This window comes from Perissodus microlepis, chromosome 3 (genome assembly GCF_051167445.1).
Source record: "Perissodus microlepis isolate ML-2025 ecotype Zambia chromosome 3, ASM5116744v1, whole genome shotgun sequence".
In the NCBI taxonomy this organism is placed as follows: domain Eukaryota; kingdom Metazoa; phylum Chordata; class Actinopteri; order Cichliformes; family Cichlidae; genus Perissodus; species Perissodus microlepis.
The window spans coordinates 39,916,095-39,927,004 of record NC_140463.1 but is presented as its reverse complement, the minus strand read 5'-3'; the positions used below and the strand labels follow the sequence as shown (position 1 = coordinate 39,927,004).

Genomic DNA, 10,910 nt, shown 5'->3' with positions numbered 1-10,910 from the left:
TGATCACAGGAGACTATGTGGTCAGCTGTTTACGCTTAAACACTGCAAACAAGGTCTATTTGGTAAAACAAAAACAAAAACAAAAACAAGAAGGCGACAGAAAGGCCCTCAGGCGTGAAATTAGATCAGTGAAACACAGAGTGGCAATCTCCACTGATCAGAAGAAGACAGCTGGATAATCACATTACCAATCATCTTGCCTGTGAAGCAAACTGGATTATCTTCAGTTTGTATAGTAACTGATAAGTGAACAGCATTTTGTAGAGCGTTTCATTTACACCATTAAGAAGGAACAGAACAAAGTTTTCTTAGTTTGGAGCATGGAGTTCAGTTTGTTTCTTAGTTTGTTTCTTAGTTTTTTTTCTTGGAAGAAAGAGAGACAGCAAGCGAAGGAGGTAGAGGGAGGGAGGGATTACCGGCTCCCCCAGTAGGCGGAGAAACCGGGCGGGTACAAATACGCGCTCTGATCCTCTCTACGCGCTTAGTAGAGAACAAGGGATAACCGGCTGTAAACTAAAAGCCGAACCGGGACTATACATTGTATTTTACAGGTAATTTTGATTTACTTCATCAACTTTTCTGTCACTCTGTAACTTCAGACCTGCCGTGTTATCGCCGGGAGTAGTGTTCAGCTCACAGCCGGATAGACTGCCTCGTGTAGGAGCACATGACGCTAGGGATGGGTTTGATTTCATTATCTTAAAGGAAGATGGAATTATACGATATCACACAGTTTTTGGAGTTGTTATTGCTACCGGGTCGATTTTAACTTGTGTTCGGTGAAAGTTTCACAGACATTTACGGTGTACTTGTTTGAAGAGGTTTTATTTATTGACTGTTGAAGCGAACTGGAACAAACCGGTCAACTACTAAATTTCCGGTTTACACCCCTTTAATCTTAAAGCCGTGTGTGTATTATATTAGTTATATTAGACTGTCAGAGAGCTACTTGTCGGGGTTGTTTGTTTGTTTGTTTGTTTGTTTGTTTAAACTAACAAATGTTCACTGTCGTTTACTCGTGACATTTGTTTAGATCGTTTTCTTGATAAGTCTATGCTTGCTATTGTTATGCTCTTATTATGAAGGGTAGCTATAGTGTTTCCGTAACTCGAGGCTGACTGCTTAACGTAAGAAGTAGTAATTGTTTCATCAGACACCGGTGGAACATATGAGCATCTCAAGAATGGGTTTTCCGTTTATTTGAATGTGTGTATTATTTATTTATTTTTTTTTATTTTTTTTACAGCTGATATTTTTGTTGCTAGCGTTTTGAGTGGGTTTTGAAGTGTGACTGACATGAACTTGTTTGTTTGTTTGTTTTTTAGTTTTTAATGAGTGCTTTGTAAGGAAAAACAAACAAGAGCTTGTGTCTATTTAAGTAGGGAACCGCACCGCCACTCCTGTTTAATTCCTACATAAAAACTGGGTTACCCTAATGAATCTAGTCGTTGCCTGTATGTCCTGTGTAGGGGGGGGATGTGTTACATAAGGGTGGACAAAAGGCGAGGGGATGAGACTTGGCCGGTGCTGCCTTAAAAAAAAAAACAATACTCCTTTTGGTGGTCTTGTTTTTATTTAGCTCTTGGGTGTTAGCCAATGAGAGTGCTTTTGCAGATACAGATATTAATTCATAGTTTTCCTTTGTGCTCCACCTCCAGTTAAACCATGAATAAAGACACAGAGATCGACATGAAAGAAGTGGAGCTCAACGAGCTCGACCCAGAGAAGCAGCCCATGACGGGGGACGGCCAGGCTCCAGGCGGGGAGAAAAACGGCAGCGTCAAGCTGAAAGTTCCCGATGATGAGGTTACCTTCACCGGGCTTTCCAAAGAGGAGCTGATGAAGGTTGCTGGCACTCCAGGGTAAGAGCTGCAGCTAAGAGCTGTCTTCCTCTGTGGGCGTTAAAATAAGTGGACATTTTTACATTATTATTTTCTTCCACAGATGGGTGAGGACCCGCTGGGTTCTTCTTGTCCTCTTTTGGTTGGGCTGGATTGGTATGCTTGCTGGAGCCATTGTAATCATAGTCCAGGCTCCTCGCTGCAAGGCTGTTCCTGAGATGAACTGGTGGAATGAAGGGCCTCTCTACCAGATCACTGACCTTGAAGCGTTCTCTGAAGGATTGAAAGGTAGACTATTTGTGGAGAGCTTATGAAGCTGATCAAGTGGTTTTATTCTTGCAAGTTTCAAAAAAATGATTTTTTATTTTTTTTTTATTGCGCTGCCATGTTTATTCCCAAAATGAGAGTTGGAGGTTGCACTTAAAAGTGCCCCAGTCTTAAGTTGGGTAACGTGCTCTGACTTGCATGGATAACGTCTTGTGACGGTCTCTTGGCTTTCATTAGTTCTCTGTGGCCTGTGTCAGCTGGCTAGATATCAAATTGCTGACTAGGCTGCCAAAGTCTGACTAAAGGTCTTAAGACCATTAAAAAAAAAAAAAAAAAAAAAAAAAAAATGAACACATCATCTGTTTCATATCTCTATTCAGATATGGCCAAGTTGAGCAACTCTGGAATATATCAAGATGTCGTGATCTGTACATACCAAAAAAATGTTTACTGCAGGCTTTTTAAAAACGGGAAGGAAGAACAGTGCTTACTACTGTTCATAAAGTGAACTGGTGGGGAGCACTTGGTTTTAACAGGCTTTGGGTGGAATTCCAAAAACTGCATGTGACTCAGTTTTGTTCTCTTTATCAAAGCCACCCTTGTGCTCAGGCTTCACATGGGCAGCAGAGGGAGTGGCTGGGATCCCTCAAATAGTCTTGCAAGCACTGCGGTGCTACAGTCTGAACTATCAACATGTGTCTAAAGCTGTCTGTCCTTTGTCCCTAACCTGCTCACACCCTGCTGCTTCTCACACCCTCATTTTTCTGCCTTATGTGAAATTTACACTGACCCAGCATTTCATTTACTACCTTTTTTTTTTTCTTCTTCTTTTTTTTGTTTTCTTTCAGGTGTTGAAGAAAAGTTGGATGACATTAATCAGCTAAAGGTGAAAAGCCTGGTAATCGGACCTCTTCATACTGTCCAGGCCAACCAGATGACTGGTCTGAACCTTCAAGAAATTAGTGCAGGGCTTGGAAAAGCTGAAGATCTCGACAGCTTGTTGAAGGCTGCCCACAAAAAGGGTACGTAATTTTCTGATTTCAGATCAGTTACTTGCTATACAGCTCACACTAAAAGAGTAACTGGTGCTCTGTTCTTTCATTAAGAGTGGTTTCTACTTATTGCTGGATTCTGGACTCTTGAGGGCCAGATGTGAGCAAACATTTGCTTTGCTGTTTCTTTCAGGTATTTCTGTGGTGCTTGACCTGACTCCAAACTACGAAGGACATCCTGTGTGGTTTGATGAAACACACCTTAAAGAAATAATGGAAAAAGTCAAGGTAAGCACACAGATTTAATATTTAATTATTTGCAGTAAGAAGGCATATTAAGCAACATCACTATCTTTACATGTGATAAACAAATGGCACATTTTTGACTTTTTGCCCCATGGACAGATGATTAAATTGGACATTATATACTGTGGTGTAGATTCGGGTCTTGCTGCCACTGTAGTTAATTTGAATCTGTTCTCTTCCAGACTGCAGCAGAGTTCTGGCTGGTTAAGGGTGTTGATGGCATCAAGATATCTGACCTTGGCATTCCCTCCAACAGTTCTTATTGGGCCGAACTGCGGATGGCGGTCCAAGGAAATGGCACTGATGACACCAAGAAGAGGTTTGTGTGGCTGCTATGTTCTGACCTTTGATTCAACACAAGTAGATGATGTTGGCCACTAAACGGGGTATTTTATTTTAAATTAACTTTAGCTATTATCCAGACATATGATAACAAAGTTGTAGGGCTTACCTGTCCTGGAAAAGTCATTTTAAAAGCATCAGTAAAATATCAGGTACAGGATACTTTGTTCTGAGAGAACATGGACATGAAATATAGTCCCATCAACATTCAAGGAAGTGTTTCAAGATGTATAACAAGTACAATTTCTTCACTGACCTGATCCTATTCTCTTTTCTTTAGGGCTCTGATGGGTGTGGTCAACGATATGTCAGCTAATGAGGTGTCTCAGCTAGTCAATGGCTCTGGTGTCGATCTAATCTTGTCTGACCTGCTCAGTAGAAACGCGGAAGGTAGGCTGCTACTGTTTGCATAGTAGTGATGATTGTTATTAGCGACAATAATCCTAAGTAAATGTCAAAAAGGTGCATTGTAGATGATTATGGTACCTGAATATCCACAGGTAAAGAGCGCATTAGGGTCCTGAAGGCCCTCCACTCTGAGCAGAGAAAAATAGGCTGGGGTCTCGGTGCTGCTCAGAAGGACCATCTGTCTAAACGGGCAACGACTTGGGGCCTGATTCGTCTCTACCAGCTTCTGCTCTTCACCTTGCCTGGAACCCCTGTGTTTACCTACGGAGATGAAATTGGCCTTCAGGCAAATCAGATGAGCAACAAAACAAACCAGACCAAAGAAGCTCCGAAGATGGTTTGGAATGTAGAGAAGGAAGAAACTGACGGTGCTAAGGTAAGTGTGGGTGTGTTCAGTCTGTCACTGATCAAGCGTTCATTTGCTTTAAGTGCAGTAAAACATTTTCTTGAATTTCATTTACAGTCTAACCATACTGAATACGCTGAAATAAGGAAGTGGTTCAGATCCCTCAGTGACCTGCGGGGCAAAGAGCGCTCCCTCCTGCACGGCGACTACTATAGTCTCTACAGCTCTGCCACGTCTCTCTCTTTCCTTCGTGTGTGGGATCAGAGCGAGAGATACATAACAGCTGTAAACTGGGGAGATGGTCTCGAGGAGCTGAAATTTAATCTGGAACCCACAGGCAAGTTGCAGTTCAACGGAAATGTCTACTGACGATATCTAGCAATATCTATTAACTCTGCTATTTATTTTAAACTTGATGACCTTTGTTTGTGCAGAGGGGGTAGAGCTACCAGAAACGGCCAAGGTGAAGCTGTCAACTGACCAAGAATTTGAGGTGGACTCGACTGTAAACCTGAAAGACCTCAAGCTCAAAGCTGGACAAGCACTGCTTCTGCAGTTCCCCTACACGGGCTAAAGATGGCGCCAAAGGATAGGAAAGCTGCATACTGATTAGTGTTGCGCTTATTAAAATCTACTAAATGCAGTTTCTGAATCCATTCTTATGGATTAAAACTGCATTAAGTGGATACATTTCAGTCTGACAGAACATAAATTTAGTGGGTTAAATGAAACATGCAGTTTTAAAATGTTTAAAACATTAGCTAGTGCAATAACACTACATTGTTCAAATGTGTGAAAGACATTCCATTCCTGGTTCTTTGGGCATTTTTCTTAAAAGTTGTGCTGTTTATGGTTTTTAGAAATCTTACATTTTCCTTTTTAGTAACTTTCTTTATGAATTTTTGGGGGAGAGTTTTCGTAACTCGCACAGGAAAAAGAAGTAAAGTTTGGATGCATGATGTTCGAGTCTGTCAAGTGAAAAGAATAAACGGCATTCTGTACTCAACCGCATATTTGTGTTTTTGTGTTTGTGTGCAAGGCGCCTTTAAGAGTTGTGCTGACGCTGATAATATCACATAAGATGTTGACGGTCTTTATGCAGGAGATAATATCAAATGAGACGTTCATTGTTTTCACTGCATTACAGGTGTGTATGTGTGAAAGTGTGTCACAGATGTGAACGGAGGAAGTGTTTATTTTATCACCGCCTTGAGATGGGTTTTTATAGATGCAGCAGCAGACACACCTATGAGTCTCACTAAAGGGGTCACACACCTGTCCATGGCTCTCTTAAAGTAACTCTATGGACAAAATCCTCTACATTACAGTACACACAGCTTCACGTGGCAGGCAGATGAAATGACTGGCAGAAATTCAGCAACAAAGAGTTCCTAGTACAGCATGTTTCACGATGGCCTTTGAAATTAATCTTAATAAAGTGGCTTTATGAGCCATTATCTTCCTGATAAATGAATCAGAGATGATAAAATCAGCTAGACAAATGAGTAGTTGGTTACAAATGTCTACTGTCTGTACGTGCCCCACAGTTATAAACTTATGAAGTCTCATGTAAGTTTAGAGGGGAAAAAACGTTATAACTGACTTTTTTAAAGGAACATTCAAGTTATTTCTCTAGAGACTGTAATTCCAAATTCACGAGGCTCATGTTTAGACGGCTACAATGGGATGAACTTCTTTTTCTTTTCTTTTTTTGCCCGACCAAATATCAAGGTTAAGCATTGACCTGTCTGATTAGGAAGAATATGTAATATTTATATATTTGTTACCCATTTAAGTTATTGATCTTCAATAACAGTCTGTGGTTTCGCCATTTACACTGACAGTCATCGTTTGCCTTTTTTTAAAACCACGTTTTCTTGTTACTTGTATATAAAAATATAACAGCTATAATTAATCCCTTAACTCTGCAGTGTACGATCTGATGTCAGTCCTGAAACCTCCCAAATAGAAAATGTAGGTTTTTAAAAATTTAAATACAAGAATTAATTATAAAGATGATTTCATCAGCAAACACAATAGCACATAAAAACAGCTACTATTACTACTAAGCACTGTACTCATGTACACTTATATATATATGCACATCTGTGAATATGTTGCTGATAAATGGCAGCGATGTAGCTCAGAGTTTTTATACCAATGATACCAATTTATACCCCGACATTTAGTTAATGTATGAGTACAATGATGTTCTACAATTTCATACATTATATTACTATCTTATTAATACAAACATCTTTTTGTTTGAGTATATATTTTACTCTAGTTAACATTTAATTGAATTAATATTATACAATACATATTCATGTCTGTTTCATTTTGTTGCATTAGCATATTTTGTTGAATAACCAGTAACTGTGACTGTATGATATATGAGGTGGGTAAAGAGTGCAACACTTGTCTCCACAATGGAGTAAATTAAAACTTTAAATTAGTACAAATGAATCAAAATGACCTTAAAGTGGTGGCGCTTTTAGTCCGGCACTTAAATGAATGCATAGCTCTATATTGCCGATTATACCTCCGTGCTATAGCTTGAGCAGCAAACTTGAGCCTTTGACGTTTGCTTCTACTCGAATATTTCTCCATAAGGGGGTTTTGCTCGTAACTAATTTTAAACCAAAACAATGTTGATTCTGTAATGATCCATCTGAAAAACAACAATCACTTTCATATTCTTAAAATCGTCCTATAAATATCACTTTTATCTTAGTTAGAATCATCATATATGTCATAATCCATTGTATGTACGTAATTTTGATCCTTCAGATAGTTACTGAAGCTATTTTAAGATTCAGAGGGGAAAAAAAGTCTAGTTTTTGATGTTCAATCATGTTTTGCATTTATCTTTGGGACTGTCAAAATGCTGTGCTTGGTACAAAATCCACATTTGAAAAGCTCAAAATGATGCAGGCTAACTGCACACACTGGCAGTCTGGCTTTCTTTTATATACTGAAAAGCATGAAAAGCGTGCTTTATGAATGGAGAAGCCTTGCTTTGTAATATAATGCCATAAAACGTGTCAATTTCTCATTTAAAAACACTGCTTTAAGCCCACTCTTTTGATAAAAATGTCAAACAATTCCTCTGACACGTGAAACTAAACTCAGTAGAGTTTCGGGGTCTTGATACAATACAGGGCCGCCGTGCTGTGGTATCACAGGGGAGGTTTGAAGATGATGATACCGGGAATCAGAGCCCGTGTCGCACCTATGCTTGCACCCCACGCCGCTGCGAAACCAAACCACCGCCATGCACACTCATGACTGACTCTCAGTCTGAGTCTGACAGATACAGATGCACCTTTTACATCACAGTGTCATGAAGATACATGACCTTTCTTCAGCTTTCATGGAACACTGCAGCTAGTGAAATACAGTACTGTAATTTAGTTAGAGTGGAAAGCCAGAAAGCAAAGTGAGTACAAGATATTCTCGTTTCACACAGCAATTACAAAGCCAGTCGCTAATTTATACTAATGTACAATTTAATACACCTCTTGTTTTGGTAATATTCATTCGTATATACAAGAGGATTTATTGCCTAGATATACACACTTTTTAAACTTGTTCCCAGTAAAGACTTTGTGTAAAACAAAGGTGTAAAACTCCTTTTAGTTCATGGGACACATACAGCCCCATTTCACCTGTAAAATCAATACATCACAAACGCCCCTCCAAATTTTCCAATGACTTCAGGTGTAAAGACGTAGATTCTTTAACTCAGACTTGTCCATCGCAAAGATTTTAAAAAGGTATTAAATAATTTTTCTCATTTAATGACCATTTATTAAATGATCCACTGCCTCTCATTTAATGATCACTGAATATATTTTCAGGGTTTTAAACTGATTTTCAACACACTGATTCTACCATCAACACATACGCATCACAGGTCACAGTGGAAAGACGCAGAACCGTCACACCTATAGATTTTGTAGATAAAGAATACTGGTATTTCACACCTTTATGATTCATCTTATTCTGACCTAAAAATAGTTGTAATTTTCCAAAGGTTTTAACTGGTATTAATGAGCCTGGACAGCATTTTTTAAAGCCATCCAGTGAGCTGAATATGATCTTTTGGCAGGTAGTTCTGGCCCTCTGGCCACAAGTTTCAGACTGCTGTTGTAATCACTTTCACTCCATACAGTGAGCCAGGTCACCATATCACCATATATTAGTATAGGAGCAAAAACTTTATTAGAATACAGTAAACTTGTTACATAGTTTAATGCATTTGTTAACACTTTCTAAATATTTGGTACTATTCACCCTGGAGAAGTGAAGTCTTAATTTATTTATGGTAGCTATAGATACAGTGTGTGAAAAATAACGCTTAGTAAAGTACAAAAACATCCACTCACCAGCCATTTGATTAGTTAGTAGAGTTCGGTAGGAGGGGTTGGACACCTATTTACCTTCAGACTTGTTTTAATTCTTCATGTCACAGATTAAAAAGGCTGCTGCAAAATTCCCTCTTAGATTTGGGGCGATAATAACACACAGTTGCTGCAGATTTGTCTGTTGTACATCCATGATACTCAACTCCCCTTCCACCAAAAGATGCTCTACTGGATCCAGTTACAGGAGTGTCACGTGGTGTGGTCTTCCGCTGCTGTAGCCCGTTTGCTTTATGTGCTGCTTGACCAGAGATGCCCTTCTGTAAGGATTGTTGCCTTCATGTCACCTCAAAGCAATTTGGCTATTCTCCTCTGACCTCTGACATCAACCAGATAGTCTCACCCAGAGAACTGCCGCTCATTGATATTTTCTCTTTTTTTTTTTTAGCGCATCCTCTGTAAACCCTAGAGATGGTTGTGTGGGAAAATCCCAGTACATCAGCAGTTTCTGAAATACTCAGATCAACCTGTCTTGCACCAATAACTACATCACGTTTAAAGTCATTAAATCACTTTTCTCAGCTTGAAGATGTCTTGAACGTGTCTGCGGGCATAACTGCACTTGGTGTGACTGACTGATTAGATTTATTTTTTAAGGAGGAATTCAACCCATGTACATAACGAAGGGGCCGGTGAGTGTGTTGTGCATTGTCTTTATTTAGATTAACAGATAAAAACACTGATACCAAACCTATTTCTACAGAAAGCCTGAAGCTAAAGCCAGAAGTTAAAGTTAAGCTTAAAACAAAAGTGGAAAATCTCTGTTAAGCTAACAAAGCTCACACAGAACATTTTTTCTTTTTTCCATTAATAAATACTCTGAGTTTCTCTCCTATTCACTGTTTTTTATCCTTTCCCTTTCTTGTCTTTTTTCTTCTCTGAGTCAGATTTTATGCCAGCCCTACCTCTCCTGCTAACACCGTTCCCCACTGTGCGGCCTTGAAGCCCGAACAAGGTACGTTCAAGTCAAAAAATATCTAAATATACATTTCTCTTGGAATTGGTAAAAACTTCTTAAAGAAATGTGTGTTCGCACTTTTTTGTTGTGAGACAGAGAATTTTAATAAAAACAACAAATAGGTCCGAAAAAATAAATAAATAAAATAGGCTAGCTTGACTTAATGCCGAGGTAACAAACTGGCTTGCATCACCTTAGCTAATTAAAATGCTACATCATCACGGTCTAATTTATCGTATGGCGATATGAACATATTTAGGCGGGTTTTGAATGTCAATCCAAGCTTTATTAGTTTTTTTTAGCTGATATTTTATCCTATTAATGACAGAAAGATGATTCGCCTTTTTCAAAATGCTTGTAATAAGGCAAAATTACATAATAAGTACATAATTAAATTGCCATTTATGAGCAACATTACTGATTCCAGGCTTCAATTGTTTCAAATCAGTTTCACAGAAGTTACAGTTTCATTAAAGTTTATTAGCCAGGCTATAATTGCACTATGTTTCACCTGCAAATCAATTTTGTGTATTTATTAAAGCACTTTTATTTACGTTGTTAGCTTTAGAGGCGCCAATAAGTAGAATTTAGTTCCCTAAGATCTAGCTGCTGCTCCGTGTTCCCGTACTCACTCACTGCTGGCTGCAGACGGCCCATTCATCATAAATGTATGATGAGAGTTGTTGTGATCTTCTCAGTTAACTGATGGCAAGAGAACAAACAAGCATGTTTCCTCTAATGTATTTAACTTTCCCTTTCGCTTAAACTGAACCCCACACCAACATTGATTTTAACTTCCTTGTCTGAGAAAACAAGAGAAACACCATATATTCTGTTTTAATGGCAAATACTTTGACCATACACAGATCGGACCTGGACTCTCTACCAGACTGCAGTATTTAAAAGCTGATTATTCAGTGCATTTGGGTTTCTCTGGGGTCCTGCTTGTGTTTTAGGGTGTGTGTGTGTGTGTGTGTGTTTGGGTGTGTGGCCCTTTAAAAACAAACAGACCAAAAGAAGACCATA

At 38.9% G+C, this 10,910-nt stretch overlaps 1 protein-coding gene across 1 annotated transcript; it reads left to right on the top strand.

The window, feature by feature from the left end:
- The first annotated feature begins 432 nt into the window (after positions 1–432).
- slc3a2a (solute carrier family 3 member 2a) lies at positions 433–5,508 on the top strand. Its single transcript, XM_084924414.1, has 10 exons — positions 433–551; positions 1,659–1,862; positions 1,945–2,129; positions 2,957–3,130; positions 3,294–3,388; positions 3,589–3,725; positions 4,029–4,138; positions 4,249–4,532; positions 4,620–4,839; positions 4,937–5,508. The coding sequence occupies exons 2-10, from the start codon at positions 1,666–1,668 to the stop codon at positions 5,074–5,076; spliced, it is 1,542 nt and encodes a 513-aa protein (XP_084780540.1). The 5' UTR covers positions 433–551; positions 1,659–1,665; the 3' UTR covers positions 5,077–5,508.
- Positions 5,509–10,910: the final 5,402 nt, after the last annotated feature.